Here is a 20,205-nt window from a genome sequence, read left to right on the forward strand (position 1 = left end):
CATTTCTTTCACCGCCAGGAAGCCAGTCCTGCAGAACACATCAGGAGCATTTACCTGGGGCCCTAGTGTAGACCACTTGTTACTAATGGCTGGGTCTGACTCCCACCATACAGTTGAGACCACATGAACTTGTCCTAATGTGTGAGGCATTCCCTGGGCTTGCGTGGGGGCCTCCCTGGACCACCACTGCCTGGGCCCAAACCAGGGGGAGGTGAGCCAGGCACACAGCTGGGAGAGGGGGCTGGCGCAGTGTCAGGTTTGCCGGGGGCCATGTGTGATCTTGAACAAGCCACCTCGCCTCTCTGGGCTTCAGTTTGCTGCTCTGTGCAGTGAGAGGAACGCTAGGTAATTCTCCAGGGCCCAGCAGCTGTGATGTGGATATGCGCCCATTGACCCATGGCTTTTCTCAGGCTGAGTCTGTTTAGTAATACAGGGTCTCCTTCTCCTCCACACCCCTTGTATGATCAGTACCGGTCTGGCGTCTTACAGATCTCCAGACTTTGTGCACTTAGCTGTGTGGTCTTGGGAAAGTTACTTCACCTCTCTGTGCTGCAGAATCATCCCCTGTGAGAAAGGGTTAACGACAGTACCCATCATATAGAGTCAATGAGGATTAAGAGAGAGCGACACATGGGGCTCAGCAAGAATGCAAGTGTAGAGTCCTGTAAGCCAGAGCATCTGGGCCTTTCTGGAGCTTCCCCTGCTCCCTCCCACCAGAACATCCTTGACTCATTCCCAGCCTGAGTCTCCCTAAAGAGGACTCTGACACCCAGGTCCTCTGCAGGCCACCTGGACTAGAATCTCAGAGGGTGGAGCCTGGCCAGGTGATTCTGATGCACAGGGAGAGTTGGACCCATTGCTTTGATTTTCACGAGAAAATGGAGGCCTCGGTTCCACGTGACATGCAAACTCCCCCTTAACGTCATCTTCCAACTTCTCTGCCCTTTCCCCAGCTGTCTTACTCCGTCCCCTCCCCATTCTCCCCAGGCTCCCCAGGTCACTAACCCAGCAGGAGTGGTGGCGGGTAGCAGGGCCACTGCTGGCATATAGGGCAGAGCTCAGACACACCAGCGCCTGTCATTATTGTTAGAGCTGGCACTGTTCCCCTGTCCGATATATGAGTGTGTCCAGACGTGCCAGAAAAGCCAGGACTGAGGCTTGAATCCCTTTCAACTCAAATGTCCACATCTCAACAAACAGCTTCCCTGTTAATGTTTAGCTAAGGTGTATGAAACAAAGCCTCCGTGGAATTGCATTGTAGCAGTGGCCCTGGCTTTCCTATTTTCTTTGTAAGTGTCAAGACAAAATAACCAATAACCATTCTGTAGATAAGAGAGATAGGTGAGTTTTACTTGAGCCAGAGTGAGGATTATAACCTAGGAAGGCCTTTTCCAGAAAGGAAGAAAGCATTCAGAGAAGCATGGTTTTCAGTACAGTCTTATATCTTTTTAGAACAAAGAACATGCCTTAAACAAGCCCAGGATATGTGTTCATCAAGGTTTCAAAGAGGTATTCAGCTGCAAATTAGCAGATCCTCATGACCCTGATGTCGGGAAAGGGACTAATGGGGTGTTACTAATGGGACGTAGGAGGGGAAGGATGCATTCTTATCTTGAGAGTGCATTCTTTGCTTTAATGGTTAAAGCAGATGTACAATGAATGTTTGATAGGCCATAAGTCAGGCTTCTTTGGTTTAAGCCGAATCAGTTTTGACCCTGAATAGTTACCCCATATACCTCAGTATGTGGAAAAGCTCTTGTCATAAGAAAGAGTTTCTGGAATGGGAGGAGTCAAGGAAGAGGCTGGGTGTCCCAGCGCTGCACTGAGTTTAGAGAACTGATGTGTTTTGAAACAGTGGCTCTAAGGGAATTTCGGGAAAATGCCTGTCTTGCCTCCGTATGTTTGCTGAAAGTTATTGTTCCAGTTACTACAAGAGTTCAAAGACTAGACCTGAACACAGCGAGCAGTTTTTGCAGGACTTACTAGAGCTACTGTGGTTCAGGGCACTGAAGGATGTTTGCTCAACTGTTGATGAGGCCTGAGCTGGTAGCCAGGGCCTCAGGACAATCCTACTGAGAGTCTGAGTCAAGTACTGTTGGAGGAATTGTTTGTCTTCACATTTTGGATATTCAGACTTGGCACGCCATAGATTTCCCTCAGGGTGGTGTATGGCTGTGTTGGGAGGGCCCCCCACATCCTCAGTGGTCTCTGCAGCCACCATGCACATACGTTCCCCCTGCTATTCCCAGAGGCAGCTTCCCAGGCACAGCTCCAGGGTCACTTGCATGCTCAGAAGCCTTTCTTGGCCCCACTACCTGCTGAATTGAATTTTGAAATGCAAGCTGATTCCAGTTTTATAAGGGAGGAGGAACCTGAGACCCACAAACTGAGAAATAAACAAGGTGGAGTCTGACGTGAGGTAACCTGGGTTTGGACCTAGACTCAGTCATCCCCGAGACTCAGCACAGGTCGTCACTGTCATCACCTCCAGCGTGGTCTTTGTCTTGGTCCCTGGTGAACCAGAGCTCAGACCCTTGTCGCCAGCCCAGCTGATCCCTTCCTAGTCTTCTCTCCATGCTGTATGTGCTCAACACGCCAGGGAAACCACCGCAGCCTTTGCCCTTGCGGGAGATCAGAATTGACCACCCCAAAATGTGTCTCTTTGCCTTGATTATTTTTAAGAACAAAAGACTCTGAAGGAAACTTTGGCCTTCCCCCTAACTGCCTAAAAGAATTTAAGATGGAAGGCCTGTTCCAGGAAGGAGCTAATACTACAAGATAACTATAGTATATAATGTAAAATAAGTGTGATAAGAAAAGCACCAACAAGCCCATTTTATCGAAATTCTGTCTCTAGGGCCACATTCTCAAACATTTGCTTCTCCATCTCCATGTGAATTGCCTTCCTCCCTTCTGAAGTCCCAAACCCACACCCCCAACATCCTCCTTTGTCTTTATCTGAAGATAGTATTTAAGATGAGAACCTCTGCCATTTTGGCAAGTTGCTCAGTTTTACCTGAGTTTCTCCCGTGTATACATATTATTAAACTTTGTTTTATTTTCTCCTGCTAACCTGCCTTTTTAATTATTTGACCAGCCATAAGAACCATAAGGGAAAGGGTGAGGGGGATTCTCCCTCTTCTCCTCCACCCTCCTCCACCCACTGCAGAGCTTTCCCATGCTTGGCCACTTGCTTATGTCTCCCTCCATCCTGAGTGTGCTTTCCCTCAAGCACACTCAGGACACACAAGTCTCCTTCAAGATCCAGTGTGTCGGGGAGGAAAAATTTCCCTTCTACCCTTCTAGGTTCTGTGGCTGGCCTAATAATTAAGTTGACATTATACAGATCAACAGGAGAAAAACAAACTGAAGTTTACCATGTATACCTCCTGTATACATGGGAGAGACTCAGGAAAACTGAGTAACTCTCTGAAATGGCCAAAGCCACCACCTTAAATACCTTCTTCAGCTAAAGACAAAAGAAGACATTGGGAGTGAGGAGTCAGTTATGAAAGATGACTAGGAAAAGCACAGCAAACAAGGGTCAGGTTGTGATGCAGATTGAAGTCCCTGCCTTCTCCATTGATGAGAGTTGCTAGAGACTGAGTCATCCCCTTCTTCCTGCTACAGCAGGGAGATACCCTTACACATGGAGATTTCCTTTGTACAGGTAAATGTTTCTTACAAAGGCTAACCTTTACTTGGTTTTCAGAGCTTGTCCCATGTCTGCTGTTTCTTAAAAAAAAACCAGCCTAAAATAATCCTTATGCCAAAGAGACATATTTGGGGTGGCAAATTCTGCTCCCCTACAATAGACATATAGACCAATGAAATGGAATTGAGAGTCCAGAAATAAAAGCTCACATTTTTGGTCAATTGATTTTTGACAAGGGTACCAAAACCATTTAACGGGGAATGAATAGTGCTGAGACAACTGCATATTCACATGCAAAAGAATGAATCTGGACCCCTACCTCACACCATATACAGAAATTAAGTCAAAGTGGGTCAAATAACTAAATATAAGAGCAAGAACTATTTATTAAACTCTTAGAAGAAAACATAGGCATAAATCTTTGTGACCTTGGATTAGGCAGTGGTTTATTAGATATGACACCAAAGCACAAATAACAAAAGAAAAAATAGATAAATTGCATTTCATCAAAATGTAAAACTTTTGTTCCTCAAAGGACTCCATTAAGAAAATGAAAAGATAACCTGCAGGATGGGAGAAAATATTTACAAATAAAAGACTTATATCCAGAATGTATAAAGAACTCTTACAAGTCAATAATAAAAAGACAACCCAATTTTATTTCTTTTTTTTTGTGAGGAAGATCAGCCCTGAGCTAACATCCGATGCCAATCCTCCCCTTTTTGCTGAGGAAGATTGGCCCTGAGCTAACATCCTCTACTTTATATGGGACACCGCCACAGCATGGATCGACAAGCAGTGCATTGGCGGGCGCCCGGGATCTGAAGTTGCGAACCCCGGGCCACCGCAGCGGAGCACGTACACTTAATGCTTGCGCCACCAGGCCGGCCCTGGGAGACAACCCAATTTTAAAGTGCACAAAGGATCTGAATAGACATTTCATTAAAGAAGTTGTACAGATGGCCAATAAACACATGAAAAGATGCTCATCATTAGCCATAAGGAAAGTGCAAATAAAAACCACAATGAGATACCACCTCATACTCACTAGGATGGCTACAATAAAAAAGATGTAATGAGAAGTGTTGACAAGGATGTGGAGAATTTAGAACCCTCACACACTGCTGCAGGAAACGTAATAACACAGTTGCTCTGGGAAACATTCTGGCAGTTCCTCTAAAGGTTAGGCACACAGTTACCATATGACCTAACGATTCCACTCATAAATGTATATCCAAGAGAATGAAAAGACGTTCACACAAAAACTTATACATGAATGTTCATAGCGGCATTATTCACGATAGGCAAAAAGTGGAAACGACCCAAATGTCTCACTAATGGATAAAAAATGTATATATAAAATATGGTATAGCCATGCACTGGAATATTATTCAGCCATATAGAGAAATAAAGTACTGATACATGTACAACATGGATGACCTTGAAAACAGACTAAGGGAAGAAAACCAGACAGAAAGGGCCACATATTATATATTTTCTTTTATATGAAATTTCTGGGATACACAAAATCCATAGAGACAGGAAGTAGATTTGTGGCTGCCTAGGGCTGTGGGGGAAGGGGAATGACTGCTTATGGGTATGTGGTTTCTTGTTCCAGTGACGAAAATGTTCTAACATTGATTGTTGTAATGGTTGCATATCTCTCTGAATATACTAAAAACCATTGAATTGTACACTTTGAGTGGGTGAATTTTATAGTATGTGAATTACATTTCAAAGCTGTTATATAAAAAAGGGATATGTAACTAGAATTCCAGAGTTTAGAATGCGTATTTTTTTGAAGCATTAGGTTAATGCTCCATTATCTGTGAAAGAATTAAAGATATAAAGGACTAACGTGTGTTCACGTTGATGTGAACACAGTTGTGACCCCTACGAGCTGAGCAAGAAATTCTGCAATTACCCTAAAAAATGATATAGTCCTATTCCCAGGGAATTGAAAACTAAACATTAGAGCTGTGCTGTCCAGTACGGCAGCTACTAGCCAAATCTGCATTTACATTTAAATTTATTAGAATTAAATAGAATTTAAAATCCAGTTCATCAGTCACACTTGTGCATTTCAAGTACTCAATAGTCAAATGTGACTAGTGGCTATTCTGTTGGATACTGTTGATTACAGAACATTTACATCATTGCACAAACTTCTAGAGCTGCATTAACACCTGGTTCAGATATTATTACAAAACACATTGAGAGGAAGTAGGTTGGAGCAAATTCCATTCTAGGAAGTGATTCTCTTTATATGACTTTGCTAATAGCTGACAAATATATGTTGATTAGATTAGTGAATAAATGAAATTCTTTTCTTTGCTTTACACAGATCAACCACTCTGATAATTCAAAGAACAGATATTCTGGCTGGCCTGCAGAGATACAGATAGAAGGCTGCATACCGAAAGAACCAAGCTAACGTTGCACAGCCTTAATAAATGTGTTTTTTTATAGACAAATGCATCATGGAATGGCCCAAGAATCTTATCCAAGAGTCAATATATGATGAGTGTTTTGGGTTTGTCGCCAATCAACCAATATCTGCTAGTTGTATAAAATCTGAGCACACGGTACTGTTATGCCAGTTATGCTCATTGTTAGCAATGAGCAGGAAGACTGAGATGAATGGGAATAGTTAAAGGTAATGAAGGGATTTACCTGGAAAGGAGAGGGTTGGGGGAAGCAACCACCATTTGCCCAGGTGTGGAGCTATTTTATGATCAGATCTAAGTGTGACCCCTGTGGTCCAGACACTCTGCAGAGAGAAAACCTTCATTCTGTTATCATCAAGCACAGCCTCGTTCCAGACAGTCATCTCTTAGGAGAATGAGCAACAATCAGAGGGCTTGGCAGAGCCACCTTGGTCAACTCCAGTTGACCCTTGAACTCTTCCTGTGGGTCCATGAACTAACTCATTCATCCTACAGATCTGGGCACCTCCTACCTTCTGCCATCAGCAGTACGGTAATGAATGGGACCCAATCTCTGCTCTCATGCAGGGTGTCACTCCAGTGGCCAGCCTTTGTCTGATGGTGTGGGGAGGGAGGAGCTCTGACAGAGCGAGCAGGGTCTGCCCTCAGGAGGGCAACTGTATACCTCAGACTCTCTAGGAGAAACATCATTAGATGCACAGATCCAAGATGCCCGTGCCCAGTGAAGTGAATCCAATGATGTGTCTGATTTGGGGTTAAAAGATGAAGTCATACCAAGCGTCCATTGTAACCTTCCTGAGCCTAATTAACAGAAGAGCTAGGAGACTGTGATGCCAGGTTAATATTGCTTCTCTGAGCCTTCAGTTTTTCAGCTACAAGATGGAGGAATTGAGATAGATAAAATGATTTCAAGTATTTTTATCAGCAGGACTCCTTTTAAAAACATGGTAGCATATGGCACCCTGAATTTCAGCATCCTCAAAGTAAGAACGGCCCCAAATCTTGGTGGCTTACAGCAGCGCTGATTTCTCCTTTATGTTACACGTGGGCCACAGGTCAGCCTCAGCTCGGCCCCGGGCGCTGGCAGCCAGGCCAGAGGAGTGTCCCTATCAGGCACGGAAGCCAGAGAGAGCGAAATCCAGCTGCCCCCACAGCTCCTGCCAGGACACAGTGTGAGCACCCCATCCCCGCCTCCTGTTGCCCAGCCATGTGGAGGTCAGCCACGTGTCAGTGGGTGAGGTGACTGTCCTCCCGCAGGGAAGGGGTGAATATATGTCAGTGGGAACACAATGAGCGCTGAAAGCCAAGCAGTGCTCTGGCCCAGAGAGGACTGTGGGGCCTGCTGGCCTTCCTGGCAGTGGCCCCTAGGGAGCCGGGCCTCTCTCTGCAGAGGAGTCTGCAAACCACTCGATGGGATCTTGGCTCAGGCCCTGTTATAGGCTAAATTCTGTCCCCCTAAAATTCATAAGTTGAGTCCTAACACCCAGTACCTCAAAATGTGACCTTATTTGGAAATAGGGTCATTGCAGATGTAATAAGAGCAGGGTGGACCCTAAGCCAACATGACTGGTGTCCTTATAAAAAGGGGAAATTTGGAGAGACACACACGCAGGGAGAACACCATGCGAAGATGAAGACAGAGATTGGGGAGATGCTTTTACAAGCCAAGGGTCGCCAAAGATTGCCAGCGACCACAGAAGCTGGGAGAGAGGATGGAACAGATGCTCCCCTAGAGCCTTGGGAGGAAGCACGGCCTTGCTGACACCTTGATTTTGGACTTCTGGCCTCCAGAACTGTGAGAGAATACATTTATCTTGTTTAAGCCACTCATTTTGTGGTATTTTGTCACAGCAGCCCCAGGACACTAACATCGGCCCCTTTAGGTTCTAAACTCTTTGGTACCCCTAGGCATTTCTGTATTAAGAAAAGTGGGGAGCGTATTTTTACTCTGGCAGAAATTACTGCATTTTCACAGCATTGTTGATCTTAATTCACTGTAGTAGGTGAGGCCTCACGCACTCCTGCGCAGGCTGGCCCAGGAATCCTGCCTGGGGCTGTGAAGCTCCTGTGACCCCACCCCCCATCCTGTGACTGCCCTGGGGCCCCTCCCCTCTGCTGGCCCTGCCGCTCTCACTGGGCATCCCTCCCTGGGGCACAGGACTCTCAGTTCTCTTGTCGTGTTTCCCACCTACAGGGCACCGGGTGTGGAGACCGTCATGCCTCCCTGTGCCCCAGACGGGGGAGGCCCTCGAATACCTGTTCTCAGGATGCCACCTGCTGCTGCTCCCCTGGAAAGCCTGGAACACCTGTCAAAAAGTAGAGAACTTACTAAAAATATCTTCCTCAGTTGTAACCTGTCTATATTTCTTTCTCCAGGTTTATGTTTTCTACCTAAATTTTCATTTTATTCTATTAAATAAAATGGCGATCGGTAGAACAGCTTCCACAATATTACTATTTTTGAGATTCCTTGCCTGAGTTACGGGGTGTGGTTTAGGCTCTGTCGCAGGGTTTTCTTTTAGCAGGTCTTGTGAGAACACGTTCTAGCCCATTTCTCAGTTTTCACGAGGAAGTTCACAGCCTGAGTCCCAGCAGTGGGAGGGCTGTGGGAGCGGGCCATCCTGACCAGTCACCACTGGGCGGTTCCCTCCTCCGCGCTCCCTGCCCTCAGCCCCGAGGCGGGGACTGCTCCCTCCTCCCAGAGCTCTTTGCCTCTGCCTTCCAGCCTGGAGGTCACTCCTGGGGCAGGAAGAGGAGGTGTCCCCCACCGGCTGCTCTCTGGGACCTCCGCTTACTGGGAAACCCCTCTGGCCTTCTCTGCAGGAGTCAGGAGTCGTAACCAGTCCCCTTTCTGGGTTCCAGCTGGGAAAAGTCCAGGAAGAGGCAACTGGGGAGCATGAGGGTCTTCACTGAAAAGGCAGCAGGATGGAGACAGTACGCAGAGAAAAGATGGACAGGCATGTGGGGAGGGAGGGATGACCAGGTGGACAGAGGCTGTGTAGGGCAGCGAGACTACTCTGTCTGATGCTAAAATGGTGGACACGTGTCATTATACATCTGTCCAAACCCACAGAGTGTACAGCACCAGGAGGGACCCTAACGTCCTCTGTGGAGTCTGGGTGATGTGACGTGTTAATGGAAGTTCGTGGATTGTAACAAACATACCACGCTGGTGGAGGATGTTGATAGTAGGGGAGGCTGTGCGTGTGTAGGGACAAGAGTATATGGGAAGGGGCTCTGTGCCTTCACTCAATTTTGCTATGAATCTCAAACTGCTCTAAAAAATAAAGTCTGTTACAAAAGAAAAAGAAAAAACTGCTAAGGAGACAGACGGGCAACGGCCCCAGGACGTCCTAATTGCCCAGACCTGGCCTGGAAATGTGCCTAAACACCACCATCCCCCACCACCACCACCGCCGCCGCAGGCCTCCCCAGGAGCACTCTCCACTGGGGAGGGCAGACCCTGCCCCTCCCTCTGCCGGGTGGTGGACAGAGGGGCCTGCGGTAGCTGCCCCTCCCTCAGAGAGAGGGGCCAGGGCCTCCAGGCTCCGCCCCCGGGGAAGGCGGGGCATTTCCTGACTGCTCTCAGCATTCCCATTTCCAAGATTCCGGGACTTTTGACACCACAAAATCGATAACAGAGCTTGTCTCTGACGGAGGAAAGGGGTGTCACCAGCTGACACTCCAACCCCTGAGTGCACCTCTGTCTCACTGCCAGCCCCCAGGCCAGCCCCGTCGGCATCGCACAGGAGGGCTGACAACACGTTCCATGTGCCCAGCCCGCCTGGTGTGGACCCTCCGCTATTCCTCGGGCCTGCCCTGTGATGGGGGTCACCGTTGTCACCCCCACTGGTGCAGGTGGGGCCCAGAGAGCGAGGGGTCAGCGGGCTCGGACCCCACAGTGCCCTCTCTGCTACTGCGCCCTGCTGGAGCAAACACCGCCAGTTGAGAACTCTTCCCCGTCCCCAGGGTTCCATGGTTCCTCCGTCTCATTAATCCAGGAAAGGCCTGCGTGTTCTCCTTTGTGCGACTGAGAGGTCGGTCCGAGGGTGGACGCACTCTGGCTCGGATGGCTGGGGGCTTTGTGAGCACGCAGGCGTCGGCCCTTCCGCGGGGGTCGGCAGAATGGGGCCAGACAAGGTGGGCTCGGGCTGGAGCTGAGCAGATAGCAGCGCGAGAACCAGCCCTGCCCTCTGATGCTGTTCACAGTGTTCCCTCCCGGGGTTTGTCACCACCCACCAGCGGCAAAGACACCGTCCTTACAGTTTGAGTCTGCAGGGGACCCTGGTCCCTTACGGAGAGGCCATTGGGATGCGGGGCGTGCAGAAGGGGATGCGGTCTTGACGGGAGTGGCGGGGCCCCCAGCTGCGCTTGCTGCCTCCACATGAGCTAGTGTCACCCTGTCTGGCTTCTCCGGTGCCTTCGCTTGTGCCTTTCCTGGAGCAGTAGATGCGCCAGGCCTGTTACAAAGGACATCAGTGGCGAAGCAAAAAAACTATCCCACTGCCAATTCGGTTGCGCAGTGCCTCCGCGCTCAGCCTTCGCCTCGCTCTCAGCCTCCGCCGGGGACTCTGGAGTGATTCGGGTCAGTGTTCGGTCCTGCGGTGCAGACCCTGAACACTGCCTCCCTGTGACCTCCTAATGGTAAAAACATTTTTTTTAAGCCTCTAAATTCCTTCTTTAAGAAAAACTTGCCCACAAGGGCAGTAAGTAAAGTGAATGAGCGAAGAGATGCTCAGGATTTTTTTTCTTAATTTATAATGTTAATTTCCGTTTTGGAGATGATCGCGAGAGTGAAACCGAGACTGAGGGCTGCTTCTTCCCTTCTGCGTCATCCCACTCCCCCGCCCCCATGCTGAGGGCTCCTGGGGTTCCCAACAGTTGCGCCTTGGTGACGGGAACACCTGGCTCACCGGCGCTTGGATCACAGAGCAGGGGGACCTTGCGGACCACTTAGGCGCATGCCCGCATTTTTGCAGATGAAGTAGCAGGACCAGAAGATCACTCTGGCTCGGGGCTGAGTTCCTGGCTTGAAGCCCGTGTCTAGTGCGGGGCAGCCCTCTTCCTTTCCCACAGGGGAGCGAGAACTCTTAAAGGGTGTGGGAACTACTGGAGTGTGAGGGTATGCATTGCGCAAATGGGTCATTTTGGGAAGCTGTGGACTTACTTCCCTTCTCTGGATATTCAGCATTTAACAGGGGAGAGGGTGACATTTGCTGGTGTGGCTCAGGCTCCATGCCAGCCGGATGTCTCAGAACTTTCAGATCACATACCTGAGTAAACATCTCCATGCCCTGCACCGTCCGCTAGGGGAGCCACATCCACAGTGGCTATTAAGTTAATTAGAATTAAAAAGAATAAAACATTCAGTTCCTCCATCACACTGGCCACATTTCAAATGCTCAGTGTGGTTCCCAAATTGGACAGCGAAGAATAGAACATTTCCATCATCACAGAAAGTCCCACGGGACAGCGCGGCTGAGTCCCTGGATCTCCAAGTGTGGCCCAGCATCAGCCTCCCCCGAAAACTTGTTAGCAATGCAGATTCTCGGCTGGCCCCTGATCTGCAGCATCAGATCCTTGGAGTGGGCCAAGCCCCCAGCCCCCAGCCCCCAGCCCCCAGCCCCCAGCCCTGTGGTGTGTTCACAAGCCCCCCACTCGCCGGAGACTCTGATGCAGCTTGAATCTGAGGACCACTGTGTGAGTCACCGGAAAGCGTGTCGATTTTTCGGTTTCATTTCTGTGGTCAGGCCATTAGTTTCATTTCTCTGGCTGTCGGCAAAGGGAAAATAGCGTGGGGAGGAGGGGTTCACACACCAGATAAAAGGGAATCAGAGCAAGGGAGAGATATGAGTTGCCTGGTCTCTGATCTGGAGGCGCACAGGTAAGAGTGGGCTGGTGCGGGGGTGTGTTCATGCAGCAGAGGTGCCTTTTAAAAGGATTTCCCTGTAAACGTGGCTTGTGCCGGAAGGCAGGAGCCATAAAGATAAGTTTCTGCAGCTGCTCCCGAGAGACTCAGAAACGCCCGTGTTGCCGCTGGCCCCCAGCCAACCCTGCATGCAGAGGGCAGATTCTAGGAGAGAAGTGGCTGGTCTGGGAGCACAGGGCGGCCCCCCTTCCCAAATCTGGCCAAAAGCCTTGTGGCCACGAAGGGGTGGATTTTGGGACACCTTTGCTGGGCATCCGTGGAGTGCACACATCCGGGCATTGGGCGGGAGCTTTGTGCCCCGGAGACATTGTGATTTATAATAAGAAATATATTAGCTGTAGTCACCATGCTGTATGTTACATTCCCATAGTTAATACTCTATTGCATGTTTGAAAGTTGCTAAGAGAGTAGATCTTAAAAGTCCTCATCACAAGAAAGAGTGTTGTAACTATGTATGGAGCCCAGTGTTAACTAGACTTATTGTGGTGATCATTTCGCAATATATACAAACACTGGGGGAAAAAAGGAAATGTATTATTTGGTCTTCATCCTCTTTCCTGCCACAGAACTCCTAAAACTCTTGAAATTTCCTAAGTGAAAGGAGCATTATCTTTTGTTATGTTAATGAGGTGACTTGTGGAATGCACCTTAGGATGGGGGCTGGTCGCCAGGAGAACCAGCCCTGTGATTGGAGAGTGGGCACCTCGGTCCCACCCCTGAACCCTGGGAGTGGGTCTGGAGGTTGAATCAATCTCCAATGGCCAATGATGTAATCAATCATGCCTATGGAATGGAGCCTCCATAAAAACCCCAAAGGACAGGGTTAGGAGAGCTTCCAGGTTGGTGAACACGGGGAGATTTGGGGAGAGCGGTGCTTGTGGAGAGGGCATGGGAGCTCTGCACTCTTTCCCCATCCCTTGCCCTATGCATCTCTTCCATCTAGCTGTTCCTGAGTTATATCCTTTTATAATAAACTCATAATCCAGTAAGGAAAATGTTTATCTGAGTTCTGTGAGCTGCTCTAGCACATTATTCAAACCCAAGCAGGGGTGGTGGGAACCTCCCATCTATAGCCCATTGGTCAGAAGCACAGGTGACAACCTGGCCTTGTGATTGGCATCTGAAGTGGGCGGGATGAGGGGGCGGGAGGCGGAGCCAGCTGGTAGGACTGAGTCCTTACCCTGTGGAATCTGATACTATCTCCTGTAGATAGTGTCGGAATTGAGTTAATTGCTTGGTGGTGTCGGAAAAAAAACCCACATCGGAATTGGTGTCAGAATTGGAGCCCCAAAGCCTACGTTCAGGGCTTCAGGAGGCCCCTTGCTTGTGGTATTGGTGGCACAGGCCACCCTCAGTGGTGTGCTGGAAAGGTGGCTCTGCTGAGGGAGAGGGCACCTGATTTCTAGCATTTGTTTCTTCCCTATTGTAACATACAGAGTTAAATTATTATGCCTTCAAATTTTTAGAAAGAGACATTGATTCCACCTCTTCCCAGCAAAGGAAGACATTTAGGGGAACAGGTTAGGTACAAACCAAGAAGTATTAGGTTCCTGGGGCTGCCGTAAGAAACACCACAAACTCGGTGGTGTAAACAACAGAAATGTAATCTCTCCTGGGTCTGGAGGCTGGCAGTCTGAGATCAAGGCGTCAGCGGGTTTTGGTTCCTTCTGAGACTGCATAGAATCCTTCCTGGCTTCTTCCAGCTTCTGGTTGTTGCCAGCAATCCTTGGCATCACTGGGGGAGATTATCTCAGGACACTGGTGGCCTCTCCAGGTCACGCCACTAGCAGGAAGAAGAAATTCAGGCCACACGGTCTCCCATGATATGTGACCAATTCTGGAAGGTTTTGCAGGACAATCAGACTTTTATCTCTTCCCCTGTGGTTCACATAGAACCACGGGGCTAAGCCGAGAATAGAATGAAGGTTTAGACTTGGATCCGTGAGTAATAACATCTTCCTCTTTCCTGGAAGCTGCTGAAATCTCAGGGAGCCAGATTTTTCTTGTTATATTCTGCTTTTAGGAGAAACTAATTTCCTAATTAGTAAGAAAGGAGACAAAATAGTCCCACAGGTCTGTCTGGGGATCTTCCAGATTCAGCACAAGGTGCCAGGTCAAAGGAGGAGAAATTTTCTAATTAACTGCAGTGTTCTCCATTCTGCCGGCGTGAGCCTGCGCGGCTGTGGAACTCAGCAGAACCCGGGGCCAGGGCAGGTCAGGAGGCCAGGCCCTGGGCCAGGAGATGGGCCCAGGGTGCTGGGATTCTGGCTACTCAGACCTGCCGAGACTCCTCTGGGGCTTAATGAAGGCTGTGGGAAGCTCAAAACACAAAAGAATCAAAAACAGTCCAAAGGAAGAGGCTCAGCGGGAGGGGCTGGTCTTCAAGACCACCTTTCTGAAGCCCACCCATCATCATTGATGGTGGCACTCTGCGAGGCGGTTTCAAGATCTGAATAGCTTTACTGTTTCCTCATTATCAAAGTAATACATTGTTCATTGGAATCCCCAGTCTGTTGCCCTCCAGCTATGGGATGGTGTGCCAGTTACTTAACTTGTCTGAACTTCACTTCCTGTTTTATATAAAAATAGGGATAATGTAAATGAGATCGTGGAGCGCATATTGCTTTGTGGGGCACATGAAGAGCATAAGGAGAGACAAGCATGGCCACTGAGAATTCCACCGGACCCTCCTCCTGGCCTCTCTCTCCTGCCCGGTCCCTCCTAGTCCACCTGTCCATCTGTCTGTCCTACCACCCCATTTCCCTGCTCCTTCCTGACCTCTAGGCACACACATCCCCTTGCACCACTTCAGTGTCTCCTCTCCTCCGTGTTCACTTTCACAGCAGAGATTCCCAAACTTCCTCTGTTAGAGGTGTCTTGAGCATCTCAGTAATTTGTTCATGGTCCCCTGACGAAAAGAAATACGTAATAGTTCTATTGATTAGTTAGTTAGGTCCAAACAACTCCATAATAGTAGATCGTGTGGTGTCCAATGGATGTCTCTGTGTCCCTGGGAAATCTGAAATACCCCACAGTGTGCCTGTGAGTCTGCAAGGGTTCCCCAGGGCACTTCAGCACACAGTTTGGGAACCAGCAGTTTATAGTTTTGGTTAATTCCCTTTTTTCACCTGCACATCACTCCGGGGGCTTATCTGTGATGTAGGGAATCTGATCGCAATTTTGGGGTGCCTGCAACAGAGGGGTGCTGCCCTGCATAGCCAGCTGCAAGGCTGTCCATGTTGGGATGAAGTCGCTCTCTCATCTCCCACTCTCCCAGCTGCTCTAGACATGGGTGGACGGTGGACAGAAACACGGGGAGATTCAAGTTTGGGGGAAGGCAAGGAGGCTGAGCTCAGGCTGCACTCCTGAGCTTATGGAGTCTGTGGCCTGGGCACGAAGAGAGCTCTGGGTTCCGTGACTCATCCTCGGTCCAGCCATAGCCCCAGCTCTGTCCTCATACCGGACAGAGATCAGCACAGCGTCCATGCAAAGACATTTCCTTGTAGGTGAGCAAAGACGCAGGTGGGGATGCCCTGGGATGGTGCAAAGCAGTTCTCTCCTTTTCCCTTCAGCTGTCCCTTGGTCCAGCCTCTGCCCCCTTTGGTCTCAGGGAGCCCTCCTCTCTGGTCTTGCTCCTCCTGTCCTCTGCCATGGTCCTCTCTGCTCTCCCACCTTTTGCCCACCTTTGAGGCCACTTCTTCTTCTGGGTTGCTGGCTTGGGCTCCTGTAAGTGGATTCCAGCCCATTGCCCCTGCATGGATCTAGGTTGGTAGTTGGCACAGGCGGGGTCCCTCTCGGATGCTGTGGGTCCTGCCCAACGGGAGGGAAGGACGGAAGGAAACCCCTCTCTGGGGGCAGCCTCAGTGATACTTGTGTCAGACCAGCCATCCCTCTCCTGCCCGCATGGACCCTCCCTGCTATGCTGTGCTGCTATGCTCTGAGTCTCTTATCTTCCTCCATTTTGTCAAAGACAATTCCATGCTCCTAACTTGATAGGATCCTGCCCTATCGTGCCACACAAGAAGCCCACATGTCTGTAGTTCTCAACACCTCAGCTCCTGGGCCTCTCTGCCTCTCCCTTCAGCTGCCACGTCTCCCCTGCCCCGGACCTCTAGCACCCAACCCCACTCTCCCCACAAAGGCAGAGAACGTACAGATTCCCAAAGACCTTCGCTTGCATGCCCTGCCCCAGGTTGTTTTAAAAAGTTGCACAATAAAACCATAAAACCCGATAAGGCTCTGGGCACAGGAGCCAAGGATCATGACAAAAGCCCGAGAGAGCTGAGGGTGGCTACGCCAGCCCACGATTTGGTTTGGAACCTCCTCACCACCAAGGCCAAGGGTGCGCGGGAGAGATTGTCTCCTTCCCTCTTGAACAAAAGGGAGCGCTTGGTTCACCAGGAGAGCAAACTCCTCCCACTCAGCCCTCTGCAAAGTAATCTGAAGTATGTTTGTATAAAGGAGGTTAATATAATCTTAATCTAATTTCCTTGTGTTAAGGAGATAAGTCGATAGATATGTTCTTGAGACCAATTTTACTTAAAAAAAAAAGCAGAGAGCTTTTACATGGGATCACGGTTTCTCTTAACTCTTGCTGAAGGGCAGGCGTGACGTGAGCGGCTGCTTTGTGAAATGAATGATTCCGTGGGGGCAGTATGAGGGGGTAATGTGGTGACGGACGAAACCATCCAGCACTGGACGTGTTGAGGGCTAAACCAGAGACTCCAGAAAAATGAAGAAAAACTGAGAGATGCAAAACAGCCATAAATAACCCAGATTTCTTTTTGGTCACCAATCAGAGGGAGGGGCGTTCTGAGAGTTTTTTCCTCTAAATCTGGGATTAGGCACCGGGGCACCTCTGATGGGGGCCTGACGGCACTTCCTGTGCTGGAAATGCTCGCATCGTCTACGGAAGAGGAGCCGTCCCCGTATAACACCAAACACCAGCATGCCCTAGCAGGCTGCCCGTGAGGTTGGACTTGGGCATAATTAACTCTGGAGCTTCTGCTAAACAATCTTGAGGTTGCCTGTCTTCCGTAAGAGGGAACTCGGGGCTGGCTTAGAATCTGAACAGTGTAGAATCCAAAACGAACTGAAAAAGATCAGGTTAAAGGAGGCGACAGAGGCAGTGTTGCGTACAAGTAACAAGGACGGTATAATGTCCGTGGAGACCATCGTGTTCGTGGGGAAGCAACCACTCTAGGTGGGGAAACTATAATTAATTTAGCTGCTTCTGCCTCGGCCTGTAAGCAGAAGGCCATGACAGCCCTGGATCCAGGGATGGGCTGAGAGAGGAACAGATTGCCGCGTGAACAGCTATGGGAGGCGGCACACCTGAGTCAGCATGTCACTAACACGCCCAGAGAAGGCCTGGCAGAGTGAAGGATGGCCAGAGTGCAGTGTTGCTGGGGGGCCTCCTCGAGGGCAAGACGTCTTCCACTTCGGCTCCCCACGAGCAGTGCCCTTTTCAAGATTGTGGTGTCAGTCATCTTTTCTAGTAAAAGTCACCAGGCCAGGTGGTCAGGTCAGCATTCAGTTGAGAGACCACAGTGGTTTGGATCAAGGTGGCAGCAGCGGGGCTGGTGAGAGATGGTTAGATTCCAGATATTTTGAAGGTAGAGTCAACAAGTTTGCTAAAGGCGGGCCATGGGCTTACAGGCAAAAAGGAGGCAGGGAGGGTGGGGAGATTTTTTGGCCAGAGCCGCTAGAAGGTTGGAGTCGGCCTTAACGGAGATGTGAAGACTGGGCGGGGATGGGGGAACATGATAACTAGTTTTGTTTCTAAGAAGGGACCCAGGAATACCTAAATCCTACCCTAGAACTATAGCCTTCCCAGTTGCTGCAGGAAATGTATCCATCCTTTGGTTCATTTGCTCCTGTAACCGATATGGAACGAGTGCCTGCCACGTGCCAGGTGCCATCGGTGGAGCTGGGGACTCCACAGTACTGAAGACTCAGAGTACCTGCTCCCATGGCATGACAGGTGACCATCAATAACAGACAGAGAGTGACTTTGCAGGTGCACGGACAGAGGTGAAGGGGCTCCTTCCACCCGGTGGCCCTTCTCAGGGCTCCCACGCAGGGTTCTCCTTTCACATAAGGTCCCAGGTCAGTGGGGCTGACCAATCAGGAGAGCGAAAGAAGAAGGCCCTCTCTGCCTCCTTCCAGCCCAAACCAAGTATCAGGTCTGGCACCAGCGATGCCAGAAAGGCCAGAGCGCTAGCCCCGCAGGATGAGGCCGGGAGGATCAGAGAGAGGCCGGGACCCCCAGCCCCGAAGGGAGCTGCATCTGGGCTTGGCTTTCTCAGACCCCCGGGAGAAAGGGGGCTGCAAAGACAGACAGAGAAAGCCTGGTACCAGTCCTCCAGTCCCATCTGCCTCCTCTGGACTCTAAAATTAAAAAAAAAAAAAATTAAAAAGAAAATCAAGAAAGACAGAGATGGGCAGGCGTCCTCCAAGTGGCGCTCGGTGAGTGTCTTGCAGGCTCTCGCAGGAGGAAGAGAGCCCCCCAGCACAAGCCCAGGGCCTCAGCTCTCCCCTCCCGGGGGTCTGGCACCTGGGGAAAGGGGGTGTTGAGAAGCAGAGCGTGACCATCCTGGCACCAGCTCCCACTCTGGCAGCCACATTGTGCCTGGCACGGGGCTAAGCCTTAAATAAGCAATCGCCTTTAACCCTCCAACATCCTCAGGAGGGGTCAGGATCCCCATTCTCTAGATGTGGAAACTGACGCCCAGGGAGATTCCAGCACTTGCCGGAGGTCACACAGCTGGCCTGGCCTCAAAGCGCCCCCATGCTGAAGATATCAGCGGTAACCCTGGTTTCTAATTGGTTATCCTGTAATTGGATAATGGAGTTTATCTTAAAGAGATAGTGCTGCCACTTTTCTCTGATTCTCTTGGCCTTGGCTTAGTCACCCCCACCCCAAAAGTAGAGCTTTTTTGTGAGACAGGAGTTTGTCATAGATTTTTTGGGAAGGGATCTCGGGGGAGGAGTGGGGTCTGTGCAGGTGAACCGAGACAGGGAAGGTGGGTGCAGCCGACCCACTGAGGGCAGCTAGTGCCCCATCCCGCGTGGGCCTTCTAAGGAGCCGAGTAGGAACGTGCACATCTGAGAGGTGGGAGAAGAGAGGTGTCAGGGTCACCATGGGTCAGAGGTTGCCCCAGAGGGTTAACGTCCCGCTCCTCCAGGTTGTGCATGCTTGGGAGCCAGGCAGTGCAGGCAGGCCCCACTGCAGCTTCAGAGAAGCCCCGAGGTGAGCCCAGGGGATGTGGGCAGCCACAGGAGGCAGGTTGTGGGACCCCCACTCTCCCGTCTTCCCCCTCCCCTGACCCCTCCTTTCTCACCCGGCTGGGCGCCATCCGCCAGCTCCTGGCCCCGCATGGGTTTGAGCTCCACCGCTCACAGCGGTGACCTCAGGCAAGCTCCATCTTCCCTGCACTTCCGCTTCCAGACCTGTGAATACGAGGACTTAAGAAGCTCAGGGCAGTGGTGACCAATTCAGCGTGTGAACATGTCAAGTGTTCAGAGCAGTGCCGGGCACAGAGGAAGAACTCGGGAAGTGAGGGAGTGCTGATTCCTGCCGCCTGGCTGTTGGTCCCAAACCTCCAGGATTCTGGCTGTGTGTGACCTGGCCCCTTACCCACAGCTGGCCAGGTCCTTCATTGCACCTGGTCTCCTTACCTGCATGGATATTGATCACGTCACTCCACAGCCTTCCACAATACAACCCACATCTCTGGTCATTTCCCCTCACTCCCTCCCCATAGTCACACTGTCCTTCTTCCTGTTCCCTGAACTCATTCTGACCTCAGGACCTTTGCACTTACAGTTCTTCTGCCAGGAAGGCTCCTCCCTGGGTCCTTCCTGGGAAGGTTTGTGCCTCTGCTCATTCCATTTCCCGTTCACAGGTGTGCCCTCAAACAGACCTTCCCTGACGCTTGTTCAGGGAAAACAACACCCAACCCATGATCTCTAGCCCACTACCTATCTTTCTTCCAGACACTAGAGTGTCACCTGGAGTTACATTATTGTAGCGTTCTCTGTGGGTCGGCTTATTTGTTTGGGGGTCTCCCTGCTAGAATGTATGTGCCAGGAGCAGGGACTTTATCTGGCTTGGTCTCCACCTTACCTCCACAGCAGGAAGTGCCTGGCACATGGTGGGTTGTTGTGTTAGC

The 20,205-nt window shown here is 50.2% G+C and overlaps 2 protein-coding genes across 4 annotated transcripts in view; both read left to right on the forward strand.

Annotated features, from left to right (window-relative positions):
- FAM3B (FAM3 metabolism regulating signaling molecule B) overlaps nt 1-6,133 on the forward strand; it is a 56,984-nt gene extending 50,851 nt beyond the window's left edge. For both annotated transcript variants that reach the window (XM_058523134.1, XM_058523135.1), the window contains one exon: nt 6,000-6,133. In XM_058523134.1, coding sequence (XP_058379117.1) covers nt 6,000-6,089 — 90 coding nt within the window. In that variant the 3' untranslated portion in view covers nt 6,090-6,133. The remainder of the gene's footprint in view (nt 1-5,999) is intronic.
- A 5,586-nt stretch (nt 6,134-11,719) lies between these two features.
- Nucleotides 11,720-20,205, forward strand: part of MX2 (MX dynamin like GTPase 2) — a 41,508-nt gene continuing 33,022 nt past the window's right edge. The window contains exon 1 of one of the 2 annotated variants that reach the window (XM_058523137.1): nt 11,720-11,802. The gene's annotated coding sequence lies outside the window, so the exon portion shown is untranslated. Of the gene's footprint in view, nt 11,803-11,831; nt 11,987-20,205 lie in introns of those variants that run through there. The other variant, XM_058523136.1, reaches the window with a different exon arrangement.

The sequence above is a fragment of the Diceros bicornis genome, chromosome 27 (genome assembly GCF_020826845.1).
Source record: "Diceros bicornis minor isolate mBicDic1 chromosome 27, mDicBic1.mat.cur, whole genome shotgun sequence".
Taxonomy (NCBI): domain Eukaryota; kingdom Metazoa; phylum Chordata; class Mammalia; order Perissodactyla; family Rhinocerotidae; genus Diceros; species Diceros bicornis.